Raw genomic sequence first — 21,553 nt, 5'->3', positions numbered from 1 at the left:
GAGAATGGCGTGAACCCGGGAGGCGGAGCTTGCAGTGAGCCGAGACTGCGCCACTGCACTCCAGCCTGGGCGACAGAGCAAGACTCTGTCTCAAAAAAAAAAAAAAAAAAAAAAAAGGACAAGGAAGTTTCCTTACTTAAAGAGATCCTCCACCTGTGCATGGAAACCCAGCTTGACAGACTCATTACTTTATGCTCATAGGTCTTATTTTGAGATCCTGAGACTTGCATTAAGTTCCTCATAGGCACAGAGATTACTACTGAGAATCAGTCTCTCTTTTTTTTTTTTTTTTCCTGGATAAGACTGCTTGGTGCCCGAGGGGTGGGGGCTGTTAAACCTGTGAAGGGTACCTGAAAAAGAGGAAAAAGTGTAGGAAAGGAAAGATTCAGGAAGGGGAATTTTGTCTACTCATACAGCTTGTCTTAGAACTTGCTATATCACACTACATAATGTCAGAAGCCAACTTTCACAATTAACTAATAAAATGTATTACAAATTACTTTCTAAAGATGCTCAGCATAAGTACTTAGTAATAATTTCATTTTTCCTTTTGTCCTTACGGCAGGATCAGCCTAGCCATGGTCTCTTGTGAGAATAAAGGCATTTCTTTCATCTATTAAACCCAATGCTACATGGCAATAAATCATCATTCATTGAATTCTGCAACCTAAACTATACCTTACTGAAGAAATTCTAGCCCCTATGCATCATAATTAACATCAAGTAGCAGTAGAAAATTGCAGTACAACAAAGACCTACATTTTGGCAGCAACCTTACTTGGTCAGAACGGAATGAACTCTGAGCAATTACTTCAGGGGAAGAAAGAAAAATAAACAAGACAGGCTTTACCTATGAAGCTAAACGAAGCATAGAGTGGTTGTGTCAGTCTGGGTCCAATTAGTAGAGAAAAACCATATAGGTAATATGAACAAGGAAAGTGTAATATAAAGAATTATTAACTGTAAGAGAAGATTGAAGTAACAAGGCTAACAGGAGTAAAAGGAACTCTAAAAAATATAAGAATGGCTGATACAAGGAGAGGCACTACCCCTAGATCCGAGATAGAGTGTCCAAGCAAGATTACCTCTCAGGGCTGACATCTAGGCCCTGGAGAGGGCACGTCTGTGGGTCCTTGAATAAAGTCCCACAGATCAGTCTCACAGAGAAGTCCTTGTGTTGCTGAGCTGGTGAAACTTCCTGGAAATTCACCTTCTGGAACTTGCCAGAAATCTACCATCTGGAACTTGCTGGACATCCACTATCTGGAACTTGCTAGAAATCTGCCCTCTGCATCTTGCTAGAAATATGCCTTCTGGAACTTGCTGGAAATAGATGGAAGATGAGGGAGTATAATATAGACAATTCTTCCTAGAAGCGAGAAGGTTGCTTGTAAAGACAAAAGACAATAGAAGCTGGAAGGAAATAGGGAGGTGGGAAAGTTTTTAAAACTTGGAGACTTCAGTATGTTTAAAAAGACAATGGAAAAGATCTCGTGGAGATGGGGGGCTTGAATATAAAAATGAGATCATGCAGAGTTCCTGAGAAGGTGGGAGGTGTTGGGATCTGTGAAATAAAAACATATTTGGGCCTAAAACTTTGATTTAGCCTTGGTTAAAATTAAACATTTGAAGATTATCTTAATAACATTTCCTTAAAATAATTTTTATTCACTTTAATTATCATTGATACACAGTGACTCACAAAATACAGGTATTTAATAAGAAACACTGGGAAGGAAGAATCTTGTTGACATAAGTACCTCAAAAATTCAAAGTACTTTGCTGGCTATTACTCTTCTCAGTAAGATGAGGAAGAGAGGTTAGAAAATATTTACATTCTAGTGACCTTTCAGTTGCATAAGGAACAAAGAACACTGTTAGGAGCCAATGGGGCAAAGGTCTAACATAAACCTCTGCAGGCTCTGTTTCTTAGTATCATAAATTATAGTTTCTCTTTTTGATAGTGCAAGAAACTTCCCAAAACACTCAATTTTAACTTCAAAGTTTCTGCTTAGTATTTCCAGACGTAAACTTTAGTGTAAAGCATGGGATGACTACAAAGTCTGTAACGCATTTGTTATAGGAAATTTTCCTTAATGTGCAAGATAGGAAGTCAAGGGAGTTTAAGGTGTTGGAAGTCATGTTAATGAAATTATAGCCTATGGACTCTAAGTTGGATACTGAGTGAAGTATTAAAAAAAGAAATGGATTGAGACGCTGATGAGTTTGAAAAATAGTTCTGCTGGTCATACTTGAATGAGCAAGTTAGAAGAACAGGAGGTTGTGGTCAAAGAGTAGGAGGCTTGCTTTTCAAGATGATGACAAGGGCCAAGGTGTGACCACAGAAATAGGTATCTGGAGTATTTGAGATGGGAGATTCAGGAAGTTAAAATGCTGGGATGTTGGCCTTTTCATTTTAATCTCATCCAAGTAGAAAATGAATGGCTTAGAATGGAGAAGGATACTGTGCACTAGGTGACACTCTTCACTGAATGAGGAATAGTGGAGACTTGGAGATCAGAAGATGACAGCCACAGGGAGGGAAGATGGAGCATAACACAACAGTGTATACCTCAAAGGAGCAAAGGTGTGTTACAAGCATCTAGGTAGGTAATAATTGGGAAACAAGGAGCAATGAGTACATCAATAAAATCTAATAGACAGGGAAAGAGAAAATAAGCCATTTTAGAGTGTTTGGAATCCTCTCTTTCTCTGCCTATCCAAAGCCTACCATTATTCAAATCTCATTTTTAAAGGCCCTCTTTTTAGATTGAGACCATCCTGGCCAACATAATGAAACCCCGTCTCAACTAAAAATACAAAAAAATTATCTGGGTGTGGTGGCACACACCTGTAGTCCCAGCTACTTGGGAGGCTGAGGCAGGAGAATCACTTGAACCTGGGAGGCAGAGGTTGCAGTGAGCCAAGATTGTGCCACTGCACTCCAGCCTGGGTGACACGGTGAGACTCTGCCTTAAAAAAAAAAAAAAAAGCTATCTTTTTAAAACAAAGGCTTACAAAGGTGTTTTTTTCTTTTTAATTAAGAATCATTAGCCGGGCGCGGTGGCTCATGCTTGTAATCCCAGCACTTTGGGAGGCCAAGGCGGGCGGATCATGAGGTCAGGAGATCGAGACCACAGTGAAACCCCGTCTCTACTAAAACTACAAAAAATTAGCCGGGCGTGGTGGCGGGCACCTGTAGAATGGTGTGAACCTGGGAGGCAGAGCTTGCAGTGAGCCGAGATTGTGCCACTGCACTCCAGCCTGGGCGACAGAGCGAGACTCCGTCTCAAAAAAAAAAAAAAAAAAAAGAATCATTTATAGCAAAAGGAATCTTTAATACAAATTCTAATGTAAACCATTGTTCTAAGAAAGGAGAACAACTCATTTGCCTGGCTTTTAAAACCTGTAATGTTTTTTTTTTTTTTGAGACGGAGTCTCGCTCTGTCGCCCAGGCTGGAGTGCAGTAGCGCAATCTCAGCTCACTGCAAGCTCCGCCTCCCGGGTTCATGCCATTCTCCTGCCTCAGCCTCTCCGAGTAGCTGGGACTACAGGTGCCCGCCACCACGCCCGGCTAATTTTTTTTTTTTTTTTGTATTTTTAGTAGAGACGGGGTTTCACCGTGGTCTCGATCTCCTGACCTTGTGATCCGCCCATCTCGGCTTCCCAAAGTGCTGGGATTACAGGCGTGAGCCACCGCGCCCGGCCTAAAACCTGTAATGTTTCTAATAAAACATGTCTATTTGAACTTTTTCAAAAATTTTCAATCCATGTTTTGCTATCTAGTTGTCCCATCTGTGCCTTTTAAATTATATTATTCTCACTACGTAAGCCTTTTTTTCATCTTTTCAAATCTTATCAGTCTTTTGAAGTGTAGAGACCTATCTCTTTTACAAAGTCTAGCTAATTTCAAAATTAATTATTCTGTATATCTTTCTACTTTATTTCTCATAGTCCATTTCCTGCAAATTTGACAGTTATCTATACCATCCTGTAACATCTTGACCTGATTTTAAGCAGTTTCAGGGAAGAAACCATGCCTGATTCCTTGTTTTTCCCAGAGCACATAGTAAATGAACAAAATGCTCTTAGTAAGAAGCAACATGACACAATGGTGAATGCATGAACTTTGGAGGAAATTATTATTTTTGGTTAACAAGTTTCTTCTTACCTGATTCCTTTGCCCAAGCTCTTATATCCTGACTGGAAAGTCCTCCTGCTCCATCTCCTCATTGAAATCATACCTCACTTTGACAGTCCAGGCCTGCCTCCCCCATGAAAAGTGTACTGCTAACACAAGCCTGTACTTTCTCCCATCTCTGAATATCTGTCTTCTTATTCATTTACACTTTAGTTACCTACATTTTCATGGGCTCATTTCTTTTCTTCCCTTTGCTATCATAAGTTCCTCTAATGAAAGAACAGTGCCTTTTAAATATAGTCAGCATATTTTCCCAATCAAAACACAGGACAACTGCCTAGAAACTACTTGACACTGTAGTTGCTCCAGAAAAATCATGGGTTACTCACTGATTTACTTTCCAATAATTCTCTCAGTATTCACCATTTTGAAATCTAAAAAGCTCTGAAAATTGGCTAGGCGCGGTGGCTCACGCCTGTAATCCCAGGAGAATCGCTCGAACCTGGGAGGCAGAGGTTGCAGTGAGCCGAAATCTTGCCACTGCCCTCCAGCCTGGGTGATAGGGCAGAGAGCAGAGACCCCGTCTCAAAAAAAAAAAAAAAAAAAAAAAAAGCTCTGAAAATCAAATGTTTTCTCAACATTTGGTGGCAAAACCTGTTTGACCTGACTCATTTGTCATTAAAACTTGACCTGAACCCAAGGGCAAAGTGGCAGAACCTGACCTGAAAAACTTGATCTGAGTGAGACTATACATTTCATTTATCTTAGTGTGATATTCATAGCTGTTCCGGAAAAAAAAGTTGACTGTGGGTGCTGCCCCAGATCGTGAGGAATGTCACATAAAGCACACCTCTCTAAAGTCTGAAAAATTCTGAATTCTGAAATCCATCTGGCAGAAAGATTTCACTTAAAGGAAGTGAATCCATATCTCTTCTAGCCATAGTCCACTGCCATACACATAATAGGCTAACTTTAAGAAATTCAATTAAAGCCGGGTGCGGTCTCTCATGCTTGTAATCCCAGCACTTTGGGAGGCTGAGGCAGGCGGATCACCTGAGGTCAGGAGTTAGAGACCAGCCTGGCCAACATGGAGAAACCCCGTTTCTACTAAAGATATAAAAATTAGCCCAGCGTGGTGATGTGTGCCTGTAATCCTAGCCACTGGGGAGGCTGAGGCAGGAGACTTGCTTGAATCTGGGAGGTGGAGGTTGCAGTGACCCGAGATCATGCCACTGCACTACACCCTAGGTGACAGAGCGAGACTCTGTCTCAAAAAACAAACAAAAAACCCAAACCCTACCCCCCCAAAACCCAGAAATTCAATTAAAGGGAACTAAGAGGGTATCTGTTTATCTTGGTGGGAAAAACGTGGTCTAAAAATTAAAGGATCATTATTAAAATGAATGAAGCAAGCTAAAATTCCAGAACAAATACCTTCCTGGGGAAAATAAGGTCTAAAAATTCAAGAAATAATTAAAAATAACAAAGTAAAAATATCTGTGAAAATGTCTTTCGAGACCAGCCTGACCAACATGGCGAAACCTCGTCTCTACTAAAAATACAAAAATTAGCCGGGCGTGGTGGCTGACGCCTGTAATCCCAGCTACTTGGTAGGTAGGCTGAGGCAGGAGAATCGCTTGAACCCGGGAGGCGGAGGTTGCAGTGAGCCGAGATCGCGCCATTGCACTGCAGCCTGAGCAACAAGAGCGAAACTCCGTCCCCCCCAGGCCAGAGAAAAAAGTCTTTCAATTATGGTTTTTATGAAGCATACTGTTTTTCTGATTTCATTAACTGAAAATTAGTGGTAATTAAAAATTTATTACATATAAATAGGAATGTGATTTAAACATACAAAGAGTGACATCTCTGAAAAATTATGCTTATAAAATTCACTGCTATGTTTACATTTCTTAAGGGACACAGTTATTTCTACTACCAGAAGGTTGCTACAAGTAACGCGAGTGACAACATATGTTGATTATTCACACCGTTTTCTTCATCCATAAAATAAGGAGACTGGGACTAAATGACCTGTTAAGGTTCTTCTGAAATTCTATGATCAAGTATAACACCCAGCACAAGACCAAGTTCAAAAATGTCAATACACAGGAAACAAATCAGTCTGTAAATACTGAGAACCTATGTTATCAAAGCTAATGTCTTCTGAAATAACTGGAAGTAAAGATGAAAGTATACGAAAGATAATTTTGAATGTTCTGTATTTAGAATGTGCTTCAACATTTAATGCGATCTAATTTACATATCCTTTCTGGTGCTATTGCAAGTTTTATCAGGGTTTTACGGCAACGGAAGACTGATGAATTCGAATGGGACATACTTGCTTCTGTGGAGTTACGATTCTAACTGAATGTCTAATATAGGAAGGCAACATATACAACGAGCAAGTGATTTTAGAAATAACAGAGAACGCGGGACAAAATTCACATACGGAAAATGATACGGATAACAAAAGCAGGTAACTCACAGAAATGCGGCTAGAAAAGAGGCCTCTGCTGGAGCGAGAGCAAATAGAATCAGAGGGCATTAGAACTGAAAAGCTCCTAGGAGCTTTCAGTGAAAAAAACTTCATAGCCAAAAAAAGCACAGGACTGGGCCAGGAGTTGAGAGACAGTTTTGGAGCTCAGGGGTTTGCAGCCCTAGCCGTGTGGTCACTTTCTTGCTTCTCTGGCTATTTCCTTATCCATAAAATCGGTGGGTTAGTTTAGGCCGACTGAGGCGCAGACAGGGATACAGTACTACTGTTCATGGACCTCTGAGCTGCCCTTTCCACATCGCTAGTGAGTTACTTAAACCTCCGGTGTGTTTCCCCATTTCGTATGTCAAAATAATAACATAAAATCAGAATGTAAATCCAGACGCATTCTTTTGCTGCGATTAAGTTGCAGAGCGAAAATAGCAACGACGAAGTAAGGAGAGAACCAGCCTACCCACAGGATGAGGCGTCCCGCGGCGGAGCGGGCTGGGGGCGTGTCGTCGCGGAGGTGCGCGGCGAACCCGCCAGGAGGCGGAAAAGACCGCCCCGTGGGCGGAAGTGACGCAAGGCCTACGGTCTGCCGTGAGGGGAGGTGTAGCCGGTCTTTGGGAGTAGGCGGTAGTGGCGGAAGAGGTTCGGCGGGTGATGGCGGATCAGGATCGGAAGCCTGTGTAACTTTCTCCCTTGATCCGGGAGTCTTTCCACTGGGTAAGGCGCCTCCCTGGTCCACCCCAGCGCCTTGTGCGGGGCGGACTCCAGCTGCATCTCTTTTAGGGCTCGTGCTCACCCTTCAGCCCCTGTACTGTAGGGGCCTGGCCGGTCTCGGGAGAGGTCTCTGTGGTGACGAGGCTTTCCTTCCCGAAGACAAACCTTCCTTTCCACACTGCGATTGTGACGGGGGTGTGGGCGACTCGGATCAGCCGTGGAGTTTTGGAAGAGCAACGGGTGGCCGCCCCACGCGGTGGGAGGCCCGTGGGACAGGCCTTCGCGATTTGGGGGAGGCGTGTGGGACGGGGGCCCTTTGGCTGGGGACGAGTGACGCTGGCGACCCCCGAAGGAAAAGCTTCTGGTGTCCAAGGCTAAACTCTGGGGTGACTGTTTTGAGGGCAGTGTGGGTGTTATCGGCGCAGTAAGCTGAGAAAACACGTAGGTCGCGTCCGAGAAGGACGCTCGGGTTTGCCTTTGCGGAGAGAAACCCAGCTGTTTTGGTTTGAGTCGCCGGTGGCGAAGGGGGCGGAGACTCCCTGCGCCGCCTACTTTTGAGGGCCGCGGGCGGAGTTGGCGGTTCTGGCTGATCGCCTGCTTCACCTGGAATCCATTCCCCACCCCGCCCCGTTCGCAAGATGTGGACTAGTCCCGACCGACCTGCACTCCTCGCTTAGGGAATCTGTGGCTAGAGTTTAGCGTGCGCGGGCGCTCGCGTGCGCGTCTACACATTAGTAAAAAAATAAAGCTTAGCGTGCGTCTGTGTGGGTGTGTGTACACACCTTATTAGTAAAAGTTTTGTTAGAAAACGCTGGCATTTGACTTTAGACGTACACAGTGTTAGATTTCCGGTTTCACACAGTGGTTATGAATTGCTATTATGTTAGGCTTCAGATGGGAAAATAAATCTTAATTTTTCAACTGTCTGCATTCTGCTAATGTTAAAATTTCTACGAGCTGTGCACGAACAATTACTAGTTACAAGTTTGGTGCTCAGTTCCAAAAGGATTTAAAGAGATCATTTGAATAGAAACTAAAAGTGGGTCGATTGTGCTCAAAGTGCTTTTCGGGTTTAGAGAAGGAGCTTAGGACAGCCTTTCTCTTTCGTTCTGTTCTTTTTAAGGGTAAACTTGAAGGATTGTTTGATAATGCCAACTTCTAATAAGATTTTATTTATTTTTCAAACTGATTGTTCAACTTCAAAGAACATTGTAGTTTTTGTTTTCTAGTCATCACGTTCTTTTTTTTTTTTTTTTTTTTTTCTTGAGACGGAGTCTTGCTCTGTCTCCCAGGCTGGAGTGCAGTGGCGCTATCGCGGCTCATTGCAACCTCCGCCTCCCAAGTTCAAGCGATTCTCCTGCCTCAGCCTCCTGAGTACCTGGGATTACAGGCGCGCGCCACCACACCCGGCCAATTTTTGTATTTTTAGTAGAGACGGGGTTTCTCCATGTTGGTCAGGCTAGTGTCGAACTTCTGACCTCTTGATCCGCCCGCCTCGGCCTCCCAAAGTGCTGGGATTACAGGCGTGAGCCACTGCGCCCAGCCCATCACGTTCTTAAATTGTGGACCGCTGTTTATAGTTCTCACTGCAGCCATGTTTGTAGAATTAACCAGCAAATACCTTTTCCATAACAAAAGTAAAATTTTGGAATTCAAAGTTTCAGCCTTTTTAATAATGTTAAAATAATCATGGAAGATCCTAACGATGCCCCTTGTATAGTTCTTTTGGGGACTTTGTTGTATTCTTTCGGAATGGATATGTAAAATCTGGGCTTTATGCATTTCTGTCTTTTTAAAGCTTATTTTGTCCCAAATAAACCTTTAGAAGAAGATAAAAATGTCCTCTCCCCTAATATGTATGGGCCAATATCATAGCATTTTAGAAACGAACTTATAAAATCTAAAAAGTAAATAAAAGTGGTGCGGGTAACACCTGGGCGGAATGTCTTGGCACTCAGGTGTAAAGGATTCTGGAAATAGGGATGTCTGCAAGGGTGCAAGTTAATAGACTGGGGCTTTTGCTGTTGCCTCCTAGAAAAATTGCTGATTACATTTTTTGGGAGTAGAGGTCTGTTGAGAGTTGTTAGTCTTTCTTTTTTTGAGCCACAGTGTGAATAATTGGAATTTTTTTTTTTTTTTTGAGATGGAGCCTCTCTCTGTCACCCAGGCTGGAGTGCAGTGGCGCGATCTCGGCTCACTGCAAGCTCTGCCTCCCGGGTTCGCGCCATTCTCCTGCCTCAGCCTCCGGAGTAGCTGAGACTACAGGCGCCCGCCGCCACGCCCGGCTAATTTTTTGTATTTTTAGTAGAGACGGGGTTTTACCGTGTTAGCCAGGATGGTCTTTATCTCCTCACCTCGTGATCCGCCCGCCTCGGCCTCCCAAAGTGCTGGGATTACAGGCGTGAGCCACCGCGCCCGGCCTGGAAACTATTTGAATGCTGGACATTTTTTCCTTTCATATGTTTGTGTGTCCTATCGGATTAAAATTTGGAGATAATTCTAAGGGTGTTTTAGCTGAAGATGTGAAAAATTTTCAGTAACTCTATCAACCATTACCTGAATTATAACACTTCTAAGGGTACAAAGCGTTCATATTCTAAAATGCAGTGTTTCTGCTGCAGTGGGTCCTATGTGGAGTGTTGCTAATCTGTTTCATTTCTTTATTTGCTTTGGTTTTACTATTACAGAAATTTTCAAACACACACAAAGGAGAATGAACAGTAAAATGAATGGACACTTTACTAATCTTGTTTTATTACCCCCTTTAACATTAATTTTTTCCCCTGGAGGTTTTAAAGCAAATCTTAGACATCAAGACATTTCACTTACAGTTAGTTTAGTATCTTTATTTTTTATTTTTGAGACGGAGTCTCGCTGTTGCCCAGGCTGGAGTGCAATGGCGCGATCTCGGCTCACTGCAGGCTCCGCCCCCCGGGGTTCAGGCCATTCTCCTGCCTCAGCCTCCCGAGTAGCTGGGACTACAGACGCCCGCCACCTCGCCTGGCTAATTTTTTGTATTTTTAGTAGAGGTGGGGTTTCACCGTGTTAGCCAGGATGGTCTCGATCTGCTAACCTCGTGATCCGTCCGCCTCGGCCTCCCAAAGTGCTGGGATTACAGGCGTGAGCCACCGCGCCCGGCCTAGTTTAGTATCTTTAACTGATAAGGACTTTAGAAAAACACAGAATCACCATAATTATATTATCACACATAACAAAATTACCTTATTTTTGAATTCTAATTGTTAGGACTGGCAAATTATATTTAGTATTTATCTAAATTAAAAAGCTTAATTTGGCTTCATATGTTTAATGTACAGAAGTTCTTACTATGGTCTATTTTTCAGTAAGTTCACTAAGGCTTACATTTTTGGGCTAAAGTAAAACAAGTATTGGGAACCACTGGAAAAATACTACCACAAAAGTCAAATCTGCTTTGGGCTTGAAAAAGTTACAAGAGGAGTAAGTAAAGATAACATTGAAATGCTTCCCCGCCCCCACCCCATGTTTGTTTTAGCTGTATACATAACTGAGTGCCCACTATGTATTATTTATCTTTTTTATAGACATTAATGCATTCGCAAAATAATAAAATTGGAATTTAGACCAAAGACTTTATAATATACAGTTTACAGCATAACACACATAAAGAAATTCTAGAGGCATTGGAACTTGGGGAAATGTAGTAGGAAACCTGGAAGAGGGCACTGTAGCCAGCATGTATAAGCATTTCTGATTTTGTTTCCCAGCCAAATGTGTCTGGCTCCTTAATTGTTGACTGGACGTTTTGTACTTATCCTTGGCTTGCCTACTTACTATACTCCTGTTTGTGGAGATGCACTTTAGAGAAGGGGAATCAGAATTTGACATAGTAAAGCTGCTTGCTTCTACTTTCCTTTTTGTGTAGGGAGTGTACTTCTCTCCAACTGAGAGGAGGTTTGTACTTTTTCTCAGGATGTTAGTGAAGCTACACTTCCCAGGCATTACCACAAGGTGATGCAGTGACTTTGCATATTATTTCTCCACTCCCATGCGACCTTGACATTCTCAGTGAATTCCAACATTTTTGTAAGCTTGCCTGTCTCTTCAGTCTGTTTTCTGTAGGAGGAGTGAACCAGAGGAACTATGTGGGAATTAGAAATTTTATTATTTAGAATGGATTGATTAATGACATAATTATATTTAGATTGCATTCATCCATGTAAACTTTTTAAATGATTAGTATCTATATTGTAATTTAATAAGAAGAGTAAAAAATGACAAGGTACTGGAATGACTTTTGTAAAATATTTCTATAATAGCAATGAAATTTTAAAAAGATTGGAGTGTTGGAGAGAGATTAATGAAGGTGATTAATAGGATAATCACAAATTATTTTACTTTTCAGACTTGTAAACATTGTGAATACTATATTTTAAAGTGAAATACTAGTGTTTTCTATTAGAAAATGTGAAATTCAGGGGAGCGTTTAAAAATGGAATTTCTTATTAGTAGGGCTATTTAAAACAATAGGAATAATACATTTATATATACTTGTAAAAATTCAAACAATAAATTGATGTAAAATTTAAAGTCCTTAAGTCTTCTTTTTACACACATCCGTTATAAGACTATTAACTCTATAGTGTACACTTCTTGAGTTCCTTTTGATGCATTTGTAAACATATACAAATACATACATGTATACCTATGTGCTATTTTGTACCTCAAAAACTTCAGTGAACTAAAAATATAAGGCTGGATTGTGGGTTTTTAAAAAACTGTTATAATTGAGGTTAACAGAAGTTTAAACACTTTTGCCTTGTTTTATAAAAAAAAAATAGTTACAGCTTTGTTGGCTTAATTTATTTTAGGAAATGAAATGTTAAATTTTAAGAAAAAAAGTATTATCCTTAATCAGCTTTTGATTAAAAACATGGGACGTTTATTCTAAGCTAGTTTATTTCCTTCATACTGAATATCTTTCTTAAAGGAAGCGTGACTATTTACTCGCTTCATAGAAAAATATTATTCTCTTAATTCAGTTTTGGTAGTTGTATCTAATAGATGTTGGTTCAGTTGATTTAGCTATAGTTTCTTCTGTTAATATCTTATAACCAGTAATGACTTGTTTTTTTTTCTTTTTTTTTTTAAAGAACTGGAATTGGTGTTTTTTTTTTCCTTTGTGAAGCCACTGACTTGAAAAGAGATTATCATTAATGACTTCATTAGTATCATGACCTTCCTGGGAGCCCAAATTAGCTCAGACAACTCAAACAAAATAATAGAACTCTTCAGTTATTTTAGGCAGAGTTCTCCAGTGTTTGTAAATGCTACCTGTTCATTTTTCTGATGGCTTTAGGTTACCAGGTAGAGAGTATTCATAGTTAAGTCTTTCCATGAAATATGGTTGCTGGTAGCAAAGTCCCTTTATTAGTGCAGAGGTAAAGGAGGATTGCTACTGAATATACCCTTTACCTTGGAATGCTTGCAAACCTCGGGTAGGGAGAGGCTGACAACTAGCCTGATACTTTACAGTGGTTTCCAGGTTCATGATTGACAGTCTCTTTTTGGGATATCCATTATATTCAGTAAAGCAGGACTTTGGCCATAACAGAAGCAGAGGGGACACAAGAAGAAAGTTGATATTTTTTAAAGTGCTTATTATTACAAAACTTTAAAAATTTGCCTTAGTATTTCAAACAGGTCAGCAAAAGAAACAGTTGTAAAAGCACACTGTTTTAGATCTTAGCAATAAGCCTTCTTACTAATGGCTAAAATATGAGTAGAGCCTTACTGCTGTGCTTGCTCTGTAGAAACTTCATTGATTTGTGAAGTAAATTAGATTAATTTGGTTAGCAAAAACCTTGCCCCAGTTTTCCCCATTATTACAGAGATGCCTGTTTTAATGACTCAAGCAAGTGCAGTCAGGACAGTCATAGTTTCTTATGTATATTGTAGAATTAGTGATTGTACAGAGCCTGTGACAAACTCTACAGATTGCTTTTTTGGGTAAATCCTCATTTGTTTCTGTTTTCTTAAAAGTAGAGCACAAAATAGGGAAACCATTTGGATCTTGCAGTTTTTATAATCTACTTTCACCATTCATCTGCTATCCAGTGCTTGGTGTTTACTAAACCAGTGAGCGTTCATGAATCTCTAAGAGATTTTCAACAGTATGTATTTTATTAACACTACACTTTTATTTTTATTTGTAAATATAAGTTTATTTTAATCAGTAAACATGTGGAAAGGGTATGTGAGTACTAGAAGTCGAGGTAGGATCATTGGACCTAGGATGAAATGATAGGTTTGTTATAGGTAGAGAAGAACAAATTGGCTAAGCCATTTCAAGTAGACCAGCTAAGATTTTACATGGTTTGAGAGATTTTGAACAAGCTTGTACCAGAAGCCCAAGAAGACAGGCTGGGTCTGGGATCTGTGGAAATGAGTAAGAGGTAGAAGTTGTTGGATAGTGGTTCTCTTTTCTGGTTGCATACAGGATTGAGATTACTTGGGGCGACGTGGGGGCAGGGCTATGTATATTCGTATACACACCCACAGACACACATGCACACACTTCCAGGCCCCAATCCCAGAAAGTGTTGTCATCTTTTTTTTTTTTTTTTTTTAAGGCCCCTAATGATTCTAATGTGTAACCAGGGTTGAGAAATGCTGGTCCAGGGGATTAGAAGGGCAGGAATGTAGGCACAGAGATGTTAGCATCAGGTTTAGTTATAGGACCCCAAAACCTAGGGAGAGGGGAAGAGATGAATGGGTTGGGCTAGGTTAGGGAGGAAAATGATGAAGCTCAAGGGTTCTACATAGGAAGGAAAAGTTAATTGACCCATAGCCAGTAAAATACTGACTTTTAACTGTTCTTGTTTCTGTTTCTTAGTGTTTGTTACTAGGAGCCAGCAGGTTTATATTGGCAGCGTGTGCACGAAAACACCTCTGGTTCATTTGCTTTTGATTTAAATAGAAGCAGAGGGCTAGGCTTTCCAGGAGAGTTAATTTTTGGTTTTGGTTTTTTAACTTTTAAATGCCCATATAACTTTCTGAGCCAAATGGGTTTTAGTTATTTTCCAGTTTGTCTGTATTTTTATGTTTAATCGTATTTTTAAGAAGTTCCAGTATTTACAAAGTATATATTTTCTTAATTATGACATGCAAATATTCATGAAACTTATATTAAATATTATGTATTTTCTGAAGGCATAGGTTTATTCTTGGTATAATTTAACTTGTATGAATTACTTGTTTCAGATTCACAATGACATCCTTTCAAGAAGTCCCATTGCAGACTTCCAACTTTGCCCATGTCATCTTTCAAAATGTGGCCAAGAGTTACCTTCCTAATGCACACCTGGAATGTCATTACACCTTAACTCCATATATTCATCCACATCCAAAAGATTGGGTTGGTATATTCAAGGTAAGAAAGCTTTCTGAATATGTTCTCCATGTAAACACTTATAATTTTCTTTTAAAACAGATTGGTAAGTAGCTTGTACTTGCCTTGTCTTAACTCTGCATAAAGACTCATTTTTGTAAACATCACCATGAAATATTTAACAGTGGGGAGTAGATAAAATGAATGTTGGGAACTCCATTTCACCAGATTTTCCTCTCCCTGATCAAAAAGTTTACCTTCACTTAAGGACTTGTGAAAATTTTTTCAGAATCTTCTTTTCCTATTTTCTCCATTCATTACCTGCAAAAAAAAAAAGATCTTTTTCTTTGGGTTCTTACATTATTTACCATTTTTTCCAGTCATTCGAAATTAATTTTATACAGCTTGACAGCCATGTTAGTATCCCTTCTACTGTCCTGCATGGCTTAAATATTGCTCAGACTGTATTACACGGTTTTAAGAGTATTCTGTTTGTATTACACAGTTTTAAAGTATTCTGTTTAACATGACTGAATAGTAAACTCTTTGATGGCAGGAGTTCCAGTTCTTATATTTTACCGGTGATTTTGTATAATACTTTCTTGAAAATAAAGGTGATCATTACAGTGGTACACCTCACTGTGCAGGACTTTTTCTGGCAATTTTAACTCTTCAAAATGTAGTGGAAAACCAAAACATAAGAATGTCCTCTGAGCAGTCAAAATAATGTCATGAATGTTCAAACAGTAAAACGCATTCACTTTTCTCCTGTGTTATTCTGTAGTCTTCCTCAGAATCAGTTTGTTTTATTTTAGTTAGGATTTTTATGGGCTTGAAATTTTGATTGTCTAATCTGTATAAAGTTAAACAACAAGGAAGAAAGAAATGAATAGCTGCTAGAAATTAGGCACACTGAAAGTGTCTAGAAGTAAAAGTCCAGCCTGATGGGAAGGCAGAAAAACATTTGGACAAAACAAAGTTTTGGCATTTAATGACTTAGTTCCTTTCTTTGAATTCCTCATTTCTTGATGTTTCTGAATACAACATAATAGTTATTTACTGTTTACTTTTTGTGTCAGTTTTTTAGGCTTGTCAAATCCCAAAATGGAGAAACATTCATTTTAACAATTTTATGAAATCAGTAGTAGTTTTTAAATTTTATTTCTTATTTTTTGAGACAGGGTCTTAATCTATCATTCAGGCTGGAGTGCAGTGGTGGGATAGTGGCTTACTGCAACCTGACCTCCTGGGCTCAAGTGATCCTTTCCCTGCAGCCTTCCAAATAGTTGGGATTATAGACACAACACCACGCCTGGCTAATTTTTAAATTTTTTGTAGAGACAGGGTCTCACTATGTTGCCTAGGCTGGTTTTAACTTCCTAGGCTTCAGTGATCCTCCTGTCCTAGCCTCCCAAAGTGCTGGGATTATAGGTGTGAGCCACCGCACCTGGCCTCAGTAGTAGTTTCGATTTTATGGGAGATACTGGTATCACGTTAAAGATACTGATTGAGAACTGGTGTCTTCTGTAGTAACAGAGCAGAGAGGAAGAAAACAGAAATGTGACTGAGGAAAAAGAAGGGCATTTCCAGCAGGAAAATGGTACTGGTTGAACATCCTAAATCTGAAAATCTAAAATCTGAAATGCTTTAAAATCCAAAACTTTTTGAATGCTGACATGATGTGCAAAGGAAATGCTCATTGGAACATTTTATGTTTTGGATTTGGGATGCCCAACCAGTAGGTATAATGCAAATATTCCAAAATCTGACAAATTTAGAAATCCAAAGCACTTCTGGTCTCAAGCATTTCGGATAAGGGATACTGAATCTGTATAAGCAGAGGCTCAGAGGTAGGAATGTTCATGAGAATGAGTAAGTCAGTTTAACTAGAGCATAAGCTTCAGTTAAGGAAGTTGTGGGAGATGAGATTGGAGATAAGTTTCATTCTGTCTATGGAAGACCTTCAGTGTTAGATGGTTTATGGACTTTTTTCCTAAAGGGCAGTGGGAAGTCTTTGTATATGTATAGGTTGTTTGAAAAAGTATGTTTCAGGAAGATGAATTACTACCTTTTTCCTGCAGACTACTTGTTTATTTCTTATATTTTTTCATTTTTTTAAAGCCAAAAGCCTGTGACTTTCCCTTCAAATCCAAACAATCAGTTCTAACCATTTTATTGCTTACATATTTCTAAATCCTTAATATCACTGTTCATGCCTTCCATATTTTTTTACCAAGACTATTGCAATAGGTCAGCTGTTTTACCCACTTTCATTCTTGTCCTCTAACCTTTGTTTTTTAACTGCTCTATATAAGCTGTGAAATGGAAACCTGAACATGTCTTTCTGTTGTTTGAAACTCTTCATTGGTTCTTCATCATCTATAGAATAATGCTAAGACCAAATAACCTAGAGCCATACAGGGCTCCTGTATAAAATTTAATTTCCAGCTTCAGTTTTGGTCACTCCTGCTGCTGCCTTTTTGCTTTGGTAGTGCTAAACTATACTTCTTTCATTGTGCACTTTAAGGATTGTAAATTTTCTCTCAGCAAAAAAGAAAAAATCTTCTGTTTAATACCCTTTGCATCCTTTTTGCCAGCATAAAACTTTAAAACTCAATAGGAAGTTCAAGCATGTAGTAAAAATGTCAGGTAATACAGGAAGGCTCAAGGAAGAAAATAATCATGCTTAACACTTTTACCTACTGTTAACTATTGTTAACATATTGGTATATAGCTACATGTAATAAAATTACAAATAATTATACACATGCATGTGTGTATAATATATACACACATACTACTGATGCATCATAGTGTGTGTATATATTCTTGAACCAGTTTCTTACTATTGGAATTTACATTGTTGCTAAATGATTATCATTAATACTTAATAAAGATCTCTACCTATCTTTATTTTGTCTACTTATTTCATAGGGTAAGTTCTTGGAAGTAGAATCACCATGTTTATGGCATTGTATGTTTTTAAGCACTTTATGTGTACTGCAAATTGCTCTCTAGAGTGATTTTGATAGACACCATATTGACAAGCAGGCAGGAAGAGAGTGTCTGGGTAGCAATTGTAAGGGAGGAGGAATGAAGATGGGAAAGTAGTATGCTTGAGAAGGTGTTAAGGAATTTGATTTGCCTGGGACAGCTACCAATTAAAAATTTATTATTATTTTTTTAGAGACGGGGTTTTGCCATGTTGCCTGGGCTGGTCTCGAACTCCTGGGCCCAAGTGATCCACCCACCTCAGCCTAAATAAGTGCTGGGATTGCAGGCATGAACCACCATGCCCAGCTACAGATACCAGTTTTAGAAGATAAATGGGAAAAGTTAGTTTGGATCATGTTGTAGATTGTTTTAATATTTGAGGGGTAGTTTTTAAGTAAGGAGTAATAAAGTTTAGAAGTGAAGCTTAATCTTCTAGTGCTGAGTAAGATAAATTGGAATTTGAAGGGAATGGAGGTAAAGAGACCGTTTAGACTATCCTAATTTTCTATGTGAGATAATGAAAGCCTAGAGTGGAGAAGGAAGTAAGTTGTGTGTAATAATCCATAAGTAGAATTCATAGGATATGTCAACAGTCAGTTGAATTAGAACTGGCACTCATTCTATGGCATCTCAGTAAGGAGGAGCAAGGTCATATGTTAAAAGTTAGGGAGGGCTTGATTATAGATAATTGGCCTTGCTACTGTGGAAGAATGTCATAGGGAATTGGAGTGGCTTAACCAGAAGATTACTAAGCAGCAATTTTGTGACTTTTTCCAGAGAGATTCAGCATCTGGAATTGTGTTAAGAGTGCCAGAAGTGGCTGTCATTCAAATTGGGTGTTGGAAAAGGGTGGGAATGGGAAGGGAAGTTAAGAGGACAAAGGATACTATGGTAGTTTTGAGTACATTATTGAAATGATTGACTGATAGTGAAGTCCAGGTTGGGTAGGGAAGTGAGTGAAGCCAAACAAGGGATATAGACTGGGTTGGAGGTTTTTGTTCCTTTTAGTTTTTATACTCCCTCTGCAGTATTGATTGATTAGTTTTAATTATAACGAAAATAAACATATAACATGTTTATTATACATTCACCTCTCATCTGAGCATTATACTCCCTACTTTACAGATGAGGGAACTGAGGTCCAGAGAATAAAGTGACTTGTTCAAAGTTATCCGTTACACGTTGGAGCTGAGATTTGAACCTTATTTAAATTGGCATTCAATAATTATTCTCTGGCTGTTTGGTTAAGTGAGAGATCTGATTATTCAAAATTAACAGAGTTGCTAATAAGTTCAGCATGGATTTTCTTTAGTCATAGAATTGAAGTAAAATTACAGGAAAAGATTTAGAACTGCACCTGATGCAGGCTGGGCACAGTGGCTCATGCCTGTAATCCCAGCACTTTGGGAGGCTGAAGTGGGCGGATCACTTGAGGTCAGGAGTTTGAGACCAGTCTGGCCAAAATGGCGAAACCCTGTCTCTACTAAAAATACAAAAATTAGCCAGGCATGGTGGTGCATGCTGGTAGTCCCAGCTACTCAGGAGGCTGAGACATGAGTATTGCTTGAACCCAGGAGGTGGAGGTTGCAGTGGGCAGAGATTGCACCACTGCACTCCAGCCTGGGCGACAGAGCGAGACTCTGTCTCAAAAAAATAAAAAGAACTGCACCTGATGCCATATCTTTATTATTAAACCAACATTAATTGCAGTAAAATATTATATGTTACATTATATTTGAGTTTTCTTCCATTTTGTGTTTATGAGTTTGATTTGGTCTTAGTTGTATAAGTACATAAGCATGAGGAACTGGTGTATGTTTAGATTTATGCTTAGTACAAATTAAATTACCTTACAGTTAAAGACCCCCAGTGGAGGCCTGAAATTACAGATGGTACTGAACTCTATTTACACTGTACTTTTCTGATACAGTCATACCTATGATAAAGCTTAATTTATAAATTAGGCACAGTAAGAGTTAACAACAATAACTAAATATAGAACAATTATAACACGAAATTGTTATATTACCTGATACCCGGCCTGCATCATTAGCAACTCTGTTGCTAATTTTGAATAATCAGATCTTTCACTTAACCAAACAGCCAGAGTAAAAGTTATGTGAATGTGGTTTCTCTCACTCTCAAAATATCTTATTGTATTATACTCACTTATTTTGGGGTCTTGGTTGACCTCAGGTAACTAAAACCACCGAAAGTGAAATCTTAGATAAAGGATGACTACTGTAGTAATATTAAAGGTCCATGAGTTTTTGTTTTGTAAACTTTAGAGTCTTAGAATTCTCACATCTAATTCCAATTAGATACTGTTCTAATTGGAATTCTCACATCTCCGAAATACTGTTCTAATTGGAATTCTGACATCTCCGAGATACTGTTCTAGTTGAGGAAACTGGAAGTGCAAAGTGGTCATGTGATATGTTCAAAGTCACATTGCTAATGCATAACATATCCTATACTAGACAAACAAAACCTCCCTATAAGGTACTGTTTTCACTGCATCCTGCTGTCAAGCACATCAAAAACTAAGTTGCCTGATTAGAAGGTGGATCTAAACAGTGATTTTATGCTTGAATATCCTGTTTCAAGCTTTTGTTTCTTTGTTCCTTGTTTTTCCTTTTCCTTTTCAAATTTTTTTCCTCCTTCTTCTGTTTTCCTGCCTTGGTCTCCCCTTCAGTCCTGTCTCATTCCACTCATTTTCTGTTTTAAAAAAAAGTCCTCTGGTTGTAAAAAAAAAAAAATTACAATTATATTAATATATATAATATATAAATATTTATAATTATAATTACTTATAAAATTAAAATGTCCTCCTGTCCCACTACCAAAGTATATGCCTACCTAATATCAATGGTTAGCACTGTTAATGTTTTAAGTATTTCCTTCTAGCCTTGTTTTATTAATGGAAGGAGACTTTCAGTGTTTTTTGTTTTTTGTTTTTGTTTTTTGAGACGGAGTCTTGCTCTGTCACCCAGGCTGGAGTGCAGTGGTGTGATCTCGGCTCACTGCAACTTCCGCCTCCTGGGTTCACGCCACTCTTCTGCCTCAGCCTCCCGAGTAGCTGGGACTACAGGCACCCGCCACCACGCCTGGCTAATTTTTTAAAATTTTTTTTTTATTTTTAGTAGAGATGGGGTTTCACCGTGTTAGCCAGGATGGTCTCCATCTCCTGACCTCGTGATCCCCCCACCTCAGCCTCCCAAAGTGCTGGGATTACAGGTGTGAACCACCCCGCCTGGCCTGTCTTTTTTCTAATGCATATATTTTGAATGTTGCTGGCATATCTCATGCCTTTTTTAATGCTGTGATTTTTTCACTTAATCACTTACAATTCTGTACCATTTTATCTCATTGAGGAATTTATGCTGTTTATGATATTTCTCTGTTGAATCAATGTTGCATACTCCCTGTGTATATCTAGGCATTTTTGCAGTCATTTTTTTCCTAAAGGAACTTTTCTAGTAACATGATTTTTAGAAGCTACATTGTATACAAAAGAAGGAAAATGAATGCTCCTGCCCATTGTACTCCTACCTTCCCCAGTGATGTCTGTTGTTATATGTTTCTGGATTAGAAAAATTCATAGGCTCATTTAATACTTTGTTGTGGGCTTTTTTCCTCACCTAATTATATTTCTTGGGAATCCTCCTATATCCATATATAATCAGCTCATTTATTTTCAGTGCCTTTCCTACGCTAAGGCTTGTCTCCCTTTATTCATCTCCAAACATCAGTCCCCTCTTCTTTGTTTCTTTCTTTCCAAGTGGCCTCTCATATGCTTTCCTCACCCTAATGTTTCTTTTTCTCAATGTTTCTCCAGGATTTATTACCT

At 39.2% G+C, this 21,553-nt stretch overlaps 1 protein-coding gene and 1 long non-coding RNA gene across 13 annotated transcripts in view; one reads left to right on the top strand and one right to left on the bottom strand.

Moving 5' to 3' along the window:
- The first annotated feature begins 7,168 nt into the window (after positions 1-7,168).
- The window catches only part of TAX1BP1 (Tax1 binding protein 1), a 96,698-nt gene continuing 82,313 nt past the window's right edge, over positions 7,169-21,553 (top strand). For 8 of the 12 annotated variants that reach the window (XM_063608984.1, XM_063608982.1, XM_063608981.1 and 5 more), the window contains exons 1-2: positions 7,204-7,343; positions 14,583-14,751. In XM_063608984.1, the coding sequence (XP_063465054.1) occupies positions 14,590-14,751 (162 nt within the window). In that variant the 5' untranslated portion in view covers positions 7,204-7,343; positions 14,583-14,589. Of the gene's footprint in view, positions 7,344-14,582; positions 14,752-21,553 lie in introns of all 12 variants that reach the window. The other 4 variants (XM_063608983.1, XM_055293587.2, XM_055293580.2 and 1 more) reach the window with 2 other exon arrangements.
- On the bottom strand, positions 14,774-19,949 carry LOC134731347 (uncharacterized). The gene is made up of 2 exons (XR_010113554.1): positions 19,873-19,949; positions 14,774-15,030 (listed from the first exon to the last, which is right to left on the bottom strand). It is a non-coding gene; the product is annotated as an uncharacterized lncRNA (long non-coding RNA).

The sequence above is a fragment of the Symphalangus syndactylus genome, chromosome 9 (assembly GCF_028878055.3).
Source record: "Symphalangus syndactylus isolate Jambi chromosome 9, NHGRI_mSymSyn1-v2.1_pri, whole genome shotgun sequence".
In the NCBI taxonomy this organism is placed as follows: Eukaryota; Metazoa; Chordata; class Mammalia; order Primates; family Hylobatidae; genus Symphalangus; species Symphalangus syndactylus.
This window is presented reverse-complemented; position numbering and strand designations above follow the sequence as displayed.